The 15,741-nt window shown below is 43.9% G+C and overlaps 1 protein-coding gene across 1 annotated transcript in view; it reads left to right on the top strand.

The window, feature by feature from the left end:
• The first annotated feature begins 6,091 nt into the window (after positions 1–6,091).
• The window catches only part of LOC129323971 (protein eva-1 homolog C-like), a 166,919-nt gene continuing 157,269 nt past the window's right edge, over positions 6,092–15,741 (top strand). The window contains exons 1-3 of the mRNA XM_054970858.1: positions 6,092–6,170; positions 6,603–6,817; positions 13,683–13,806. Of these exons, the coding sequence (XP_054826833.1) occupies positions 6,092–6,170; positions 6,603–6,817; positions 13,683–13,806 (418 nt within the window). The remainder of the gene's footprint in view (positions 6,171–6,602; positions 6,818–13,682; positions 13,807–15,741) is intronic.

Below are 15,741 nucleotides of genomic sequence, written 5' to 3'. Positions count from 1 at the left end.
TATTGGCGAGCATTTGGCACTTTGAAAAACTCGGGGCTCTTTTTAAACTCGTAAAGGCATTTTGTCTGGTCCTGGGATGGGGTTGCCAATTCTGGGTTGGGAATTTGTTTATTTATAGTCTGTCTTTCTCACTGAGATCCGAGGCAGATTACAACAGTGCAAGTGACAATACAATATAATCATTAGCTAGGACATTTACTGAACAAAGTATAATAGTGAAGAACAGTTAAGACATTCAGGGAAACAGATACAATAGGGAATGGTAGCAGAATAGGGAATGTAGAGATGAAATCAATCTGAAGCCCCTGCTGCACTGGGGACATAACTCTCACTTTCCCTGAGGTCAAGATGAAAGGCATGGAATCAGCCTGAATGAAGCCATTCACATCTCTCTAAAACTCAATATTAAAATCTTTATTTTAACACCTATACAATATCTCCACCTGTGTCAAAGCAAAAAGAATAAAAAGGAACTTCCTCCTGTGCTTTCAAACCAGTGATTCATCGATCCTGCGCTGGTCTTAAAAAAAAAAATAAAAAGAGGAAAGAGGGGAGTGGGGAATAATGGAAAGGAGGGGAGGAGGAGTGGCTGGCTAGATGAGAGTAGCCAATCACAATGGAGTGGGCTGGAATTATTATTATTATTTATTACATTTCTAGCCCGCCCTTCTCACAAGCAGGCTCACGGCGAGGTACAACAGATAAAATACAATACGAATATTAAACAACAGTTCATAAAAACAACAGTTCATATCTTAAAATCCACATATAATAACTGCCCCAAGACGGGGTTAATTTCAGGCTCCTGCCCATGGGACGGAAGAGTGAGGAAGCCTGGAACACCAAAAACAGAATGAAGAGTATGCACAGGGAAACTGTTTTTTGGGGATAAGTCAAAACCGATTTATCCTTTTTTAATACATTTTTTCTTCTTTGAGTTTGTTCCGTGAATTTTCTAAATTGCTAGGTTTCATTAACTGGGAAATTGTGTGCTCAGGTAGGAAAACATGTGTTCAAATAATGAGAGAGGAAAAAAATAAGAGAGAGAGAGAGAGATACAGAGAAAGTGTATTCCTAGATACCATAAATGACTGACCCTTGGAGCCGTTGGGTGTAGAGCCAAGTAGAGGAGAAGCAAGCCTAGACTTGATTCTTAGTGGAGCTTAGAAACTAGTGTGAGATGTGTGTTTGTACCAGTTGGGAACAGTGATCACTGCCCTATTAAGTTTTACATTTCTTAATTTTTTTAAATTAAAAAAAGTATATGTTATCTCTTCAGAGACCTGTTCAAGATAGCTCTCAAAGTTTTTTTAAAAAGCCACAATAAAATAATGCCCCCAAATAATTATTAAAATAAAATGATATTCATAAAACGACGTCTAGAAATAGACTAGAAAAACAGCTTAAAAAGATGGAATCCTTCAGTTAAAAGCTTGAGTAAAAGAATGTTTTGGCTGGGGTTGCCCACCTTCCTGTGGGGCTGGAGATTTCCCAGAATTACAACTGATCTCCAGACTACAGAGATCAGTTCCCCTGGAGAAAAATGGCTACTTTGGAGGGCAGACTCTATGGTTTTATACCCTGGTAAGCTTCTTTGCCACATCTCCCTCCATCTTCAACAGTGTCCCAACCCAGAGCTGGCCACCCTTGTGGCTAAAAGACAGTATGGTAGGCACCAGGTGCACCACAAGGGGGAGAGCACACTAATGAAAAAGCCATTTATCGGATTAATGCTCCCCTCACCCTTGCCCATGGGTACTGCACTGATAGCAGAGTTTGGAAAGAGGTCTGTAACTTTTGGGACAGATAGCTTCAGGAAGAAGAAGGCTTTCAAATACTCTGGCCCCAACTCACTTAGGGCTTAGAGGTAAGAACCAGCACTTCGACAGTGCAATCCTATGCAGGGGTACTCGAGCCTAAGCCCATTGAAGTCAGCAAAGCAAGTCAGCAAAACCTGCGGGAGACACGTGTTAGTGCAATCGCGTGGAGAACACGTGAAATTCGTCACGTCTGTTTCGGCTCTTAGACTGGAGTAACTCTGCATAGGATTGTACCATGAATTGTGCCTAGAAACAAATGTGCAGACATTTCAGATCTTTCCGCACAGGGGTGATACGATCCCTGTATGCACTCTCTATGCCCTACCTGGAGGTTGACAACCCTATTCACCAAGGACAGAATTGAAGGTTTTTCTGAAAAGTTCAAGAAGATTGCATTTGATATTAGAAGAGGAAACTTCTCAAAAATGAGATTACTCAGAAAGAAATCAGAAAGATAAAGACATTCAAGTCTCGTTAAGATCTAGAAATGATTTACATTCACAATAATGGAAGTATAGATAGAAAGTATACCACAGATTAGGAAAAGCAATACCAAATCTGAGAGGAGGCCAGTGTGGTTAATGAGTAAAATTAATGAGTGCCAGGTTGGTGTAGTGGTTCAGAGCAGCAGGACAGGAGAACTGGGTTTGATTCTCTGCTCCTCTACTTGAAGCCAGCTGGGTGACCTTGGGTCAGTCACAGCTCTCTTAGAGTTCTCTCAGCCCCACCCACCTCATGGGGTGATTGTTGTGAGGATAATAATAACACACTTTGTAAACTGCTCTGAGTGTAGGATTAAGTTGTCCTGAAGCGCAGCATATAAATTGGATGTTATTATTATTATTTAAAATTACAGTGGGGTACTGGGATGGGGCTGCCAAACTTTAGGTTGGACTTGGATATCTCCTGGAATGACAACTGATATTCAGGCTACAGAGATCAGTTCCTGTGGAGAAAATGGCTGCTTTGGTGGGTGGACTCTATTGGCATTATGCCCCATTGAGGTCCCTCCCCTCCCCTCCCCAAACCCCACCCTCTCCATGAATTTCCCAACCTAGAGCCGACCACTCTTTATTGGGAAGCGTTCTCAGTGATAATAATCCTCTCACTTAACCTCAGTGGCTATGATACAGCTACTGCACAGTACAGAATGAATTCTTTGAATCTGTTTTTCCTGTAGAAAATATGGGGCAGTTACCTCTGGAGCCAGTTTTCAGGAGCAGTGTTGGAAGATCTCTTTCAAGAGATAAAGTTTTAGGGCTAGTGAACAAATTAAAAAACTAATTGTGTGGGGATGGCATCCTATCAAGGGTATTAAAAGAACTCAAATGTGAAATTGGCGCTGCTTAGCAAAAATTAGCAATGTTGTTAAAATCTGCTTCTCTTCCAGAGTATTTGAACTGAACTGAATAAATCTCATCTCCATAGGTAGACTAGAAAATTTCAGCCAGTTATATTTAGTGCTAGAAAAAAAGGATAAAGTTTAAGGTAAAAGAACTCGCGCTAGTAATTTGGCTTCTGTTCAAGGCAGCATAGCAAAGTGTATTGTATTCTGTTACCAACCCACCCTTGAAATGGTCTAGTTCCCACCACAAGAACCTGAGATCTATGCACCAGAGAGTGCTCGACATTTTATTGAGCTGTAAAAGGCTAGTTTCTTAATCAAAATGCAAATAATCTTCCCCTCCTCTCAGTGAAAATCTCTTGCTAGAAATATAGTAAATTGGGTAATGATGGTGTGCATTAGTGAGCGAATGGCTGAGAGGTTCCTAGACGTGTTCACTAAATCTGTTTTCTCTTTCCTCCACTGCAGCCCCCTAAACTGTACTTGCAGGTAATTGCTAAAAGGAGGGAGAGAGTTGAAATTTCAGCAAAGTGGAACACTAAATGTATTTTCCTCTAAAGCCTTATAGAAAAGATATGTTTTACTTTGTGCAGTTATCCACATTTGTTGTATTCAACTTTTATTATAATGGGAAATGGTAGAGCTCATTTTGTATTTCAGAGATAGGAGATAAAATTTAAATCATCTGGTCATGAATCTGCTGGTGTTGCCACCCTAGTCGGAATGAAGAGATAGACACCAAGTTTGGATATAAGGGCCACTTTATTAACTTTATACAACTAGAACAAGCCAGAACAGCGGCAAGGGCTTAAAGTGGCACAGGTCAAGCCACGGGGTCCACCCTGGACCGCCGCCTTGACCTGTCTGGGCGAGCCCCAAAGCTCCGGGAGCGACCCATCCATGGATGGCGTGGACCCGGCCAGCCAGGCAGTTTGGTCACCCCCCTTTCAAGCTCCTGAACACCTCAGCTGTACAGCAGTGAGGGAAGGACTTGCACGTGGGGGTTCCCGAAGGCAGCCTGCCCCTGCAGCTGGCAGCCGTCAAAGCAGTACCAGCCCTTCAGGCAGGCCCCTCTTCCCACCAATAGGGAAGCGCCAAGGGTGCTCACCGGCCTGCACCCTATCTCAAACTTGAACCTGCAAATGCCAGGGCCAAGCCTCTGCTTAGGCCCTAGCGACCCCACTGGTAGCCTAAGGCTAACCGGAGCCCTTGCCGCAAATCCTCCATAAAAATTTTTATTGCCTGCTGAGGAAGATGTCTTTGCCCTTAGTGGCCAGGTGAACCCCCATTACCTCGGTAGAGGATAGCAAATTCAGCCTAGTATGTGGAGGTGTGGCAAATAAATGCCCATACCATCCCCGAAAGCTTTGTCTATGGCTCTGTTAGCCTTTCGTCTAGCCACTCTCAAAATGGCTGCACCCAACTGAATAAACTACCAAGCCCTCCCACAGAATGGTGCCTGCTGCCTGAAATCCTTAGGCCGAGCTATTGCAGCTGGAAATAATCCCTCCCAAGTAAGTTTAACGGCAGGGGAGGGAAAAGCCTAGACGGGGGGGGGGAGGGGGGCTACCAGCATCCACCCTGCTAGGCCAGTAGGAATAAAGTACAAATTAATCCTCCCTCCAGATGGCTGCATCTCACCCCTGTGGCCTACAGCCAAGCCTGTTGCTGAGGCTAGAAGTACTCTCTCCCAACAAAGTAAAATGGGGGGAAAGGTGCCTAGGTAGGCCAGAGGCCTGCAAGGGCTGGTATCACCCTGCTTCAGCCCTCCTGACTGACAGACAACAGGTCCCAAATGTAAGTAAGAAAAAGCCTCTGCCAAACCATTGAGCCTGGCGCTGGGCCCTGGCTCTCCTCCTGGAGTTTGAAGGGAGCAAGCAGGGGGATATCACCACTTCTCCAAGGCAGCTCTCCCTGCACAACCAGGAGGGCCTTTGGTAAAACAGCCTCAGAGGAGCTTGGCATGGGCTCTGCTCAGGCCAAGCAACTCTTCCCACCTGTGACTGGGCAGGGCGGAGCAGCCTCTTAAGGCCCTTGTCTCCGTCCTCCCAGCCAAACCCTGGAGTGAAAGGAAGGGGTGGTGCTGCCTCCCTCCTTCCAGGGCGGCAACTAATGGCCCCCAGCTTTAGCAGCGTAGCTGCATGCCGGGAAGGGGCCATATTGTGCATGGTGAGGAAAATGGGATTGTGGCAACTTGGCATGTCTGATCAGCCTTTAGGCTTACTCCATGTCTTGCGTAACGGATGTGGCATTTGTATCTCTTCTGTGGGAATAGAGTACAATGCTCTGAGACCTGATTTACATAATTGTTCTTCATGAAAATTGGGGGGAAGTAAACATCACAGGACAGTTCTTGGCTCCTTCCACCCCTCATGTCCCTCCCAGGATCCTCTTGTCTGCTTCTTTCCCACCTCTCAGTCTCTCTACACAAGACATCTGATGTGAAGAACATGTGTCAGGAGAGGCAATGTTAGCCAGGAAGGGCATTTTAAAAAGACAGAGCCAGTGGCAGAGCAAAGGCTTTGCTATACACTGGAGCTGTGTGAAGGGGCTGTGAAATGCCAGAAGGGAAACTTCAGCCCATTATAACCTCTTCAGGTCCCAGCCTGTCTCTGGAAGGCCGTTCCAACCCATTTCCATTCCTCGCTACCCTCTGGTTGTGATCCCACACAGTTTTAGAGTGGAGAGGTGAAGTTGACAGAGCCTTTGGGGAGATGAAAATGAAATTAACGATCCCTCTGAGGAGCCATCTCCACCAGCTCTGTCTTTTTAAACTATGCTTCCCAGCTAACATTGCATCTCCCTACACTTGACAAACATGCTGTGTAGAGAGACTCTCAGATACGCAGTTAAACAGAGAGGACAAGAAAATATTTAGTTATTTATTCATAGTATTTATAATCTGCCTTTCTCACTGAGACTCAGGATGGACTATAAATTGTCAGTTGACTCATCAATTCAAGAACAGATTTACAAGGAGACGGAGAATATTCAGGCAGCTCCAGGTGAAAGTTGAAGGAGTATTTAGGATTTTTTCCCCTTTCACTATATGAAAACTAGGATCTCTTGCATGGTGCTGGCTTTATGAATGACTCTGGCTGCAGTTGTGTGTGAATGTAAGTATCCTTGAACTCTGTGGGCCTTTTGAGTAAACGTGTTAAACCATTCTGTAAAGAGACCCAGCAAGACATAATGGTTAGTGTTGGATTAGGATCTGGGAAAGCCACGCCACTCTGCCATGGAAGCTCGCTGAGTGACCTTGGGCTGGTCACCATAATTTACCTCACGGTGTTGTTGTGAGAATAAAATGGATGCGAGTAGAAGGATATAAGCTGCTTTGGGCCCCCCCTGGAGAGAAAGGTGGAATATAAATGAAGTAAATAAAGAAAATAAAGTATTTGCTTTCATTACACTAACAACGGCTCTCTTGTTGGCAGGTTATATAGCCAGTATTTTAAAGAACTATACGGACCATGCCTGTGAGGGAGAGTATGTCTCGCTGAGATGTCCTCACAGAACCACCATCAGCATCCAGGCATCATTTTATGGCCGTGTGGTGCCAAGCCATCAGATGTGTCCTTCCCGCTACCCACAGTCTTATGCCACTCTGATTAAGGAAGATGTTGCCTGTTCTGCTGGTACTTCCCTTCAGGTATTGTGACTTTTAAGACATTGCTGGGTCCTGCGTTTCATCGGATTCAAGACCGTTAAAATCTAGAAACTCAAACTTGCCCTATCCAGGATTTCTTACAGGGCTTAGAACATTCTATTTAAATATGATTGGACTGTGGCTTTCTGGAGTGTCTTAGATGTTGCCCCAGGTTTGTCTTTCTGTTATGCGTAGTGGAAGATGTTCTGTGGAAAAATTTCTGAGGGTGCGATATTTTTTCTGTGGAAAAATTGGCGCCTCACATATGTAAATAGCGTTTCTGTTTATCTGTTGTTGCTAGGGTTGTTGTGTTGCAAATAAATCACATTAGATGCGCTGAATTTCTTAGTGCGGCCCACCCATCTTCACAGGGTTAGGCCGCTGCATCCACGAACTCCCAGGCTCAAGTGATCCGCAGGCCTCAGCTTCCCTAACTGTTGGGATTACAGGCACGAGCTGCCATGTCCTGCTCAGATGAGATGAGCTAAATGTGGGATATGTAGCATAAATTACTAGTCTACAAAGTAGCTTACCCCAACAGATAGAAAACCTAAAACTATAAGAAAATAGTGTACAAAATGGCGTCCACTGTTATCAAAAAAATGTATAAGGATGAACTTGGTAGTGTATCCCTAGCATTGGTGCTACAAACCAGAGTCATGATGGGAAATCGTGCCAAGAAGATGCCATCATTCCAGGAGTTTTGCGTGATTTTGTGTGGCCGGTAAGGCATGTGAAAACAGCCCAGGTTTCCCAACCCATGGTGCCTGCCAGTACCCCTTGGTGTCTGCTGAGCTTTTCAGAAAGTGGGTGGGGCCATTTTAAGGCAGGGCTTATTTCTGACTGTCTTCATCCAATTGAAAGGGTTTTCTGCTGGAGGAACATGAGGACTGGAAACACCTGGGCTTTTCTTAGTCAGTGTGTAGTTCCTATTATGTATGAGACCAGATCAACATCTTTATTGAGCGGGAACAGACAGACAAAGGAACAGGCCCAACAGAAGCCAAATATATACACATAAGCCACGCCCACGTTACATAACAACCAATAGAACACACACAACTAGAATCCTTGATTTGCATTAACTATATACATAATAACATATTTACAAGATTGTGATTGGTCTTTATTCAAGAGGACCGGTTGGCTGCTGCCAACAAGAAACCGCCAATAGGATTGGAGACTTTAGGAGCCTAGCGTTTATTGAAGCTAGCCCAATACATAACAGTTCCATTCCCCCTTCATGCTTTTGTTCTTCTCGGGAAGAAAGAGATACTCTGTTTGGCTCTGCCTCCTGTGGCATCCATTTGGAGTTTGGCTCTGCCTCTCATGGCAACTGTTTTGGGGTGGTACTCAAAATCCAAAAGTGACTGCAAGCTCAAAAAGGTTGGAGACTCCTCCTGAGTTAATGGATTTTGCAGCATCCCGTCTGTTTTCACCCTCCATCTGTTACTCACTTCAACAAAATCTTAGATCCTTACTTAATGGGAATGTCCTGCTTGATGTGTGCTCAATGGAAACTTGATTGTTGCTTCCTTTCAAAACTAGTTGGGGTTGTCTGGCACTGGCCTTACTTTAACAAGAAAGTAGCCACCTTTTCCATGCTGCGCTAGACTGCTTTTTGGTCTTTTTTTCTGTGTCTGGAAGACTTAGGGTTGCCAGCCTCCAGGTGGTGGCTGGAGTTTCCTGGAATTACAACTGATCTCCAGCTCACCTGGATCAGTTCACTGGAGAAAATGGTTGACTTGGAAGATGTACTCTCTGGAATTATACTATGCTGAGGTCCTTTCCCTCCTCAAACCTTGCCTTCTCCAGGCTTCATCCCTCATATCTCCAAGAATTTCCCAACTTGGAGCTCGCAACCCTAGGCCCGCTGCGTTTTTGTTTTCCTTTTAAAAGAAACCCATGGGATTTCTTATGTTGCTTTTCAACAGAGTTTGAAAATATGTTATAAAGTCCTGTTGTGTGTAATCTGAGCAGATGGGATGATTCACATATACTTTTTTGCTATAGTTTTCCCCCAGGAAGAAACTATAATTTTTTTTTTTAATCAGGCAAAACATGAATTGTAAAATTCAAATGTTCCGGTGGGAGTATTGATATACATTCATACTGGTTCACTGTAAGTTAAAATTTCTCCTGCTGCAGTAGAACTTCAATGAATGAATGACATATATGGGTTGTCTTGATGACAACACAGATATTTACTGATACTAATTCATGGCTGGGGTCTCCTTCTTGGGGTCAGTGACAGATTCCCAGCTATCACCAGTTGTTTTCAGTGGGAAAAAAATGGATACCTCCTGGGAACACAGTTCTATAGCACTATGTTAGTGACTTGGAGCTAAAGAAAGCGAGGTTTCCAAAAACCATGAAGGAGAATAGTAAAGTGGCATCTTAATTGTATTGCTATCTCAGCCTCCATTGTGGGAGGAAAAGAGGGGGAAGATAATGGGTTCACAGGAAGAGCTGATACAGAAAATTAACAACAGGCTCTGTTATATGGAATTCCAGTCAATGGGGGAAATGCTGAGCTTGACAAGATTATTTTTTAAAGTTTTTCCCCCGCAGTGCCAACTGGGGGACAATGTTGACTGTCAAATCTAATCACGACAAGAGAAGGAGGAAGTAATTGGGAGTTGCATGAAATCCTCTTGCAGCGGACACTTTATGATGCCATTAATTAACAACTTAAACAGCAATTCTGCAAAGAATTACATTTTAATTTAAAATCCTTATTACATTTAATTGTTTAAAGATTTATCCTGTTTTCCCTCGAGCCTGTTCAAAGTGATTGGTAGTAAATATTCAAATCCAATTACCTAAAATACCAACATTTAAAACTTAATAAAAATTCAACAAAAATACCCAAGGTGCTAGTCTCTGAAACACCATTATAGGAAAACCCTTCATGTTTGCTTTAAAAAAAAAAGGGGGAGGGGGAGCTCAGTTGAATCCCAGTTTACATAGACTAAACAAATTCCAGTTCATCAAGGCATTTGGGAGTTCACGGTCAATTGGAGGTTGATTAAACAATGAAGTTTTATGTCAAGCTCCATGCAAAAGGAAGGTGGGAACAACAATGGACATGTGTGAGCCACTGTGTGCTTGTGCCAGATCAGAGTTTAATTCCAGATTGTCATAACAATTGAATGCAGCCCCTGTACATGTTTACTGTTGTGTTTCTCTTTCCAGATACTCGTAATAAAGATTGCAGGGCCGTTTCCACACGGCTTATTTTCCCTCGGAACGACCCGGAACATCATGCAAAAAACACGGAAGATCGCATTTTCTCATGCAAGATTTGCGTGACGTCGCGCAAATCTTGCGCGAGAAAACGCGATCTTCCGCGTTTTTTGCTCAGTGTTCTGGGTTGTTCCAAGGGAAGGTAAGCCGGGTGGAAACGGCCCAGGTTCAAATCTGCTTTAGTCCATACAGTCGTATACAAAAGCTGAGAACAGCAGCGCATCTTAGGTCCAGTTTATATATTCAGTGGAATGAAATGGTAGATGTGTGGCATTTCAAGTTGCTGGTGGGGATTTTAAGCATTAATATACTCACACTTAAAGTCCCTTTGTATACAAAACTAAAATTTTGGGAGAAGGATTCAGTCCAATCCTTGCTGTGACATTCTAGCATTTTTATGTGCAGGAAGTTTTGGTTCAAACCTGTAGCCTGAAAAGGTACTATCCAAAACAAGTGTCAAGCGCTTGAGCCCACTGAAAACATGAACTGGCCCTTTGATTCTTTGCAAGTAAGAGAAAAGGCCACTGTTGCTTCTGAGAGATTTTTGGAATCTCATCATAACTAGAACACTTGACATTTCTGATGTGTTGCAGTGAAGCTCCATGTCTCGCCTCCCTTGGGTAGATACTGATCTCCAAGGCAGCTCCCTGGCTTTGTTTTGTTGTTTAAACAGATGCACAGCACCCATCTTCACTGCCATCGCTTGCTGTTGTTTAAAAATGTAAGACAGGCAGACAAAAGGAGACCTGATTCTACCAGTGACTTTTCAGTGACTCATTACTTCACCAGCACATTTTGCTGATTGCAAACTAGATTGGGTTTTACAATCATCTTGCTGACAAGAAAATCAGATATTTCTGCTGTCAGCTGTATCACAGTTTATGAAGCACAAAGGAGATGTTGACGTGGATGATGGGAAGGAAGGTAGGGAGTTGTCTTTTTTTTTTCTAGAGGGGTTCTGTTTTTCCTAAATATATTTCTTTGAATGTCAAAGAAAAAGAAAAAAGAAAGTGAAAGCAACAGGAATTCAGAGGATTCAACCTTAATTAGAGGCCGTATGCTACAAGTGCTATAATAAATTCTCCCATCATCATCTCTTCTCAGGGTTGCTAGGTTTTGAGCTTTGGGAGGTAAGAGAAAAACAGGAGTGGGAATGGGGTGGTGGTGATCTGCATCACTGGTGACGCTCTAGCATCCAGTCAAAACTCTATGGTTAAACCATGGATTTTTTGTCTGAATGCTAAAGCATTGTGATGACATCACTTTCAGTTGGGCTGGAAGTGACATCATTGCATTGCCAACTATGTCACTGTGGGGCCAGTGAGAAGGAGCACAGGTACAACGGTGCCTGGCTTTTGCTTATGCAGGCATGGTATTGTAAAGAGGAACACATCAGCACCTCCTCTCCCTCCAGCCTGCTCTGTAGGGCTGCCAGACAGTCTTCTGCTGGTAGCCCTCTTTGCCCACCACTTCTCTAACTTGCAGAGGAAGAATCATTGGAAAAAAAATGTGAAGAGATACAGTGTTGTCTGCAATGGTACCAAAGTTGCATCCGCTGTATCACCCCCCCCCCAAACCCTCCTGTCAGTTGCCAGGTTCAGCCTAGCAACCCTACTTTTGGCCCTCCATCAGGCGGAGGGGTAGGGTTGCCAGCCTCCCGATGGTGGCTGGAGATCTCCCAGAATTACAACTGATCTCCATGCCGTAGCGATCAGTTCCTCTGGAGAAAATAGCTGCTTTGAAAAGTTGACTCTGGTATTTTACCCTAATGAGGTCTGTCTCTTCCCAAACCCCACCCTCTCCAGGCTCTACCCCTCAAACACCCTGTGAGGTGGGTGGGGCTGAGAGAGCTAGAAGCTGTGACTGACCCGAGGTCACCCAGCTGGCTTCAAGTGGAGGACTGGGGAATCAAACCTGGCTCTCCAGATTAGAGTCCTGCGCTCTTAACCACTACACCAAACTGGCTTTAAATTATACCTCTGCAAGGGAAGGGACTAGAGACTTACTTATTTTTAATGAAAGCTAAGAATTCAGAGAACTTGCTAAGTTGCTATACATATTATTATAATGGTGTATTGATATAATGATATTTTAGTGCTATTTTTTTTAAAAAATAAAAGCTCCCCCCTCCAGTGATGAGGGGAGGAAATGGTTGCCATGAGGACAGAATCAGGGAAAATGGCTGCCATGCGGGCCAGAAAAATCAATTTATCCACCCACACAGCAGTCATCCAGGCTTTACCGCAAGCTTTCCCCAGACTTGGAGGCAAGATCAGAGAAAATAACAGAAAAGCCAGGGAAGCCCCAGGGGTGCATGAACATACCACAGCAGTGTGGGAAATAGAGTTGTCAGGTCTCCTGGCCTGAAAGCGGGAGGGGGGGTTGGGGGGCACGCTCTCAGAGTCCTTAAATCTGGTGATTTTACTCAAAATAGCCCTGCTGGGGGAGGGGAGTGTTTCTTCACTTCACTTCACATCTTGTTGTGCCGGGAATGACATCGTTCCCAGTGCGACAAGGAAGGCTCTGGAGAGCACACGGGAGCATGCTCCAGAATCCCTGGCCCATTTCCTGTGCCTTTCTCCTCTGACAATCAGGTGAGTGGTGGCATTAGGGTTCCCAGGTGCCCGCCAGGATGGGAGCAACCGGTTTCAAGCCAATTCTAACTAACAAACAGAACAAACTGAGTAAGGACTCCATCCCATAAGACACCCACATTGTTCCATTATAATGCATACAATAAATGCACCATACACAGTGGATGTTAACTATAGAGCTACATGGAGGAAACTCTCCACTTGAAGGGGTCAGGTGTCCAAGGCCGTTTCCAGACGGCTTCCAGACGGTTTTCACCACAAGATGGCGCAACGTTCCGGAGGCAGGTAAGCCGTCTGGAAACGGCCCAAGAGTAGTAGTGGAGGAAGCATGCATGGCTAGACCTGAGTAGAGTAGACCACTCTGGGCTTGTGTGTGTGTATGTGTGTGTTACTGCTTTTCACTTCAGTTCATGGGCTACCCTCAGTTAGTGGTACCTCACAGCACCACTTTGTCTAACAAAACACATCACCTGTTGGCCCTTAGTTTGTTAGCTGCCTCTGCTACGTCCCCAGGTGCTGCTCTTCACCCTTACCTGGTAGACTGGATGACAGGAGGGGTGAAAGTCCACCCTAAAGTAAAAGGAGAGAAGGTCTGCGGCACTTTTTAATAGAGCTTATTGGGGCTGTGGGTAGAGTTTGTTTCCCCCCTTTTGATAGGAGATGTGTACGCACTGCCACATTGTTGAAAGGGATTGCACAGTCATTTATTTTTTTTAAAAAAAGACTGGTTCTTGTTAGCTACCAGTAGCTGTATTGCCTATTTAGACCAGCAGTGGCTGTCCAGGGACTCATTCAGAGGTCTTTCACACCACCTCCTATCTGATCATTTTAGCTGGAGATGCTGGGGATTGAACCCGGGGCCTTTTGCATGCCAAGAAGATGCTCTATTGCTGAGCCACAGCCTGTCCCCAAGATGCTGTTGCTATTCTCATGGTCTTATTGAAAATACTCAATTGGCATATCTTTGCCATTATTAATTGGTTTTGTTTTCCTGTCTTCTGTTTGTTTGTGGTGTACCTGATGCATAGAAGATGCTGGAAGAGTGTCAGGACAAACGGAGTTGCCAATTTCTCGTCAATAATCGACTGTTTGGTGCTGATCCGTGCCCAGGAACCAGCAAGTACCTCCTCGTATGGTATAAATGCAGGCCAAGTAAGTAAGTTCTTCACCGAGAATTTGTTTTCTTGGGCATGGAGATCTCATGGCTTGAGAATATTGTTTTGTGGAGATGATTAATACTTTCTGGTTTTGGAGGGGACACAGCAAGGCTTTCTAATCTGTCTTGGTTGCTCGTGATAGCTCCTCATTTTTTATTATACTGTAATATTTCTTTAAAATGCCAGTTGGATTTTTTTCGGCACTGTCAATATTGCATGAAACACCAACTGAGAATCTGATGGGCGCTACTATGAGAAATGAATGTTTTTTGGAATCAAAACAAGTAAATTGAATTACCAGCACTAAGCAAGTCAGGAAAAAGATAATGGCACTTGTATGCTTAGCATATGAAGCAATCCTAAGTAAATCTCCTCACAAGTAAGTCACAAGTTATTCAGTGTGGCTTAGTCCCAGGAAAGAGTCAGGATTACAGCCACAGTGTGGTAAAGAATTATTAATATTCACGTTTAGCGTATGTGACCTGTTCGTTAGCTTAAAAAAGTAGTTGTGCCAGAGATGTTCTAGTAAACATTTAGCATGGAAAAGGATGTTCCTTATTAAAAGTACTCTTTGCCCTCTTAATAATTTGTTGTCTTCTTTTTAAGCTGAAATTTATAGGAAAAAAGATTCTGAAGCGTTGTGACATTTCTAAAGCCCATAGAAAACTAACCGAGGAAAGGGTGGGTTCTTTTCCACAGGAAAAGTAAATGAGTGGAGGAAACAATCAAGTCCTGTGCGGACAGAAGGCATGCTTTCTATTAGTGATTCCATGCTTTTCAATTTTTGCTGTGCACCAAAGTGAAACAAACTCATCACACAATCCCGTATTGTGGATATTTTTGAATCAAGCCGCCACTCCCCCCTGACAATTAAACCATGGCATGAAAAATTATTCCTTCATCCTCATTCTCACAGCTGCAGCTTTTAATGTGCTTCTGAATCTTTAAGTCAGTTTAAGATGGATACTAGCCAGGCAGTTCCCAAATACTTTTTCTTGGTGGCTGAGGGACAAAAGATTTGGAGACGGAAAAATCCATTATGCTGTGATTGTGTTTTCTAGTCAGGAGGACAGCACAGAAATTATTCTGAAATCAATTGTATATCAATAGATCTAATTCTCAACATGGGCCGTTTCCACACTACTCACCTTCATCCGGAACGCTGCAGAACGTTACGAAAAAAACACGGAAGACAGCGTCTTCTCGTGCGAGTTTTGCGCAATGTCGCGCAAAACTCACGTGAGAAGATGCTGTCTTCCGTGTTTTTTTCACGGCCTTCTGCAGCGTTCCGGATGAAGGTGAGTAGAGTGGAAACGGACATGGTGACATTTGTGGCTCTTAAATCCAGAGAGTGGAGCTTTCTACAAATCTGAATCGCCCCAGGTTTGCAGGAAAAAAAAATCTGAAATCTAAAAAAAAAATACATGGGGGTAACACCTCACAAATAATAGAAATTATTCAGAATACAGACTAGAGATCAGTTCTTCTGGAGAAAATGGCTGCTTTGGAGGGTAGACTCTGTGGAGGGTTCAGGAAAGGGGGAGGCACTATTGATCACTGCCTGATTGTTTACCAGCTGGTTCAGCAGAGAATTAAGGGTTCCAGTCCCACCAATGCCATGTTTGCAGCATTTGTGGATCTAGCTTCTGCCTTCTACCCAGCAGATCAGAACCAACCATGGGTGAAACTGGTAGGCGCTAATATTGATAAACGCTTATTGTTTCTGATTTGGGAATTTCATCCCAATATATTTCTGCTAGAGTTAAGGAAAACCTCCACAGGCTGTTTAACAGAGGAGATCCAGATCACTCCAGGGAGGGTGAAACAGGTGCGTTTTGAGGCCTTTGCTCTTCAATATGTATTTCAATGACATCATTCCAAGTGTGTCAAGCCCTGAAGTTCTTTCCACCATCCTTGGAGGATCAGAAAC

The sequence above is a fragment of the Eublepharis macularius genome, chromosome 1, assembly GCF_028583425.1.
Source record: "Eublepharis macularius isolate TG4126 chromosome 1, MPM_Emac_v1.0, whole genome shotgun sequence".
Taxonomy (NCBI): Eukaryota; Metazoa; Chordata; class Lepidosauria; order Squamata; family Eublepharidae; genus Eublepharis; species Eublepharis macularius.
The sequence above is the reverse complement of the archived record's forward strand: the minus strand, read 5'-3'. Positions and strand labels throughout refer to the sequence as shown.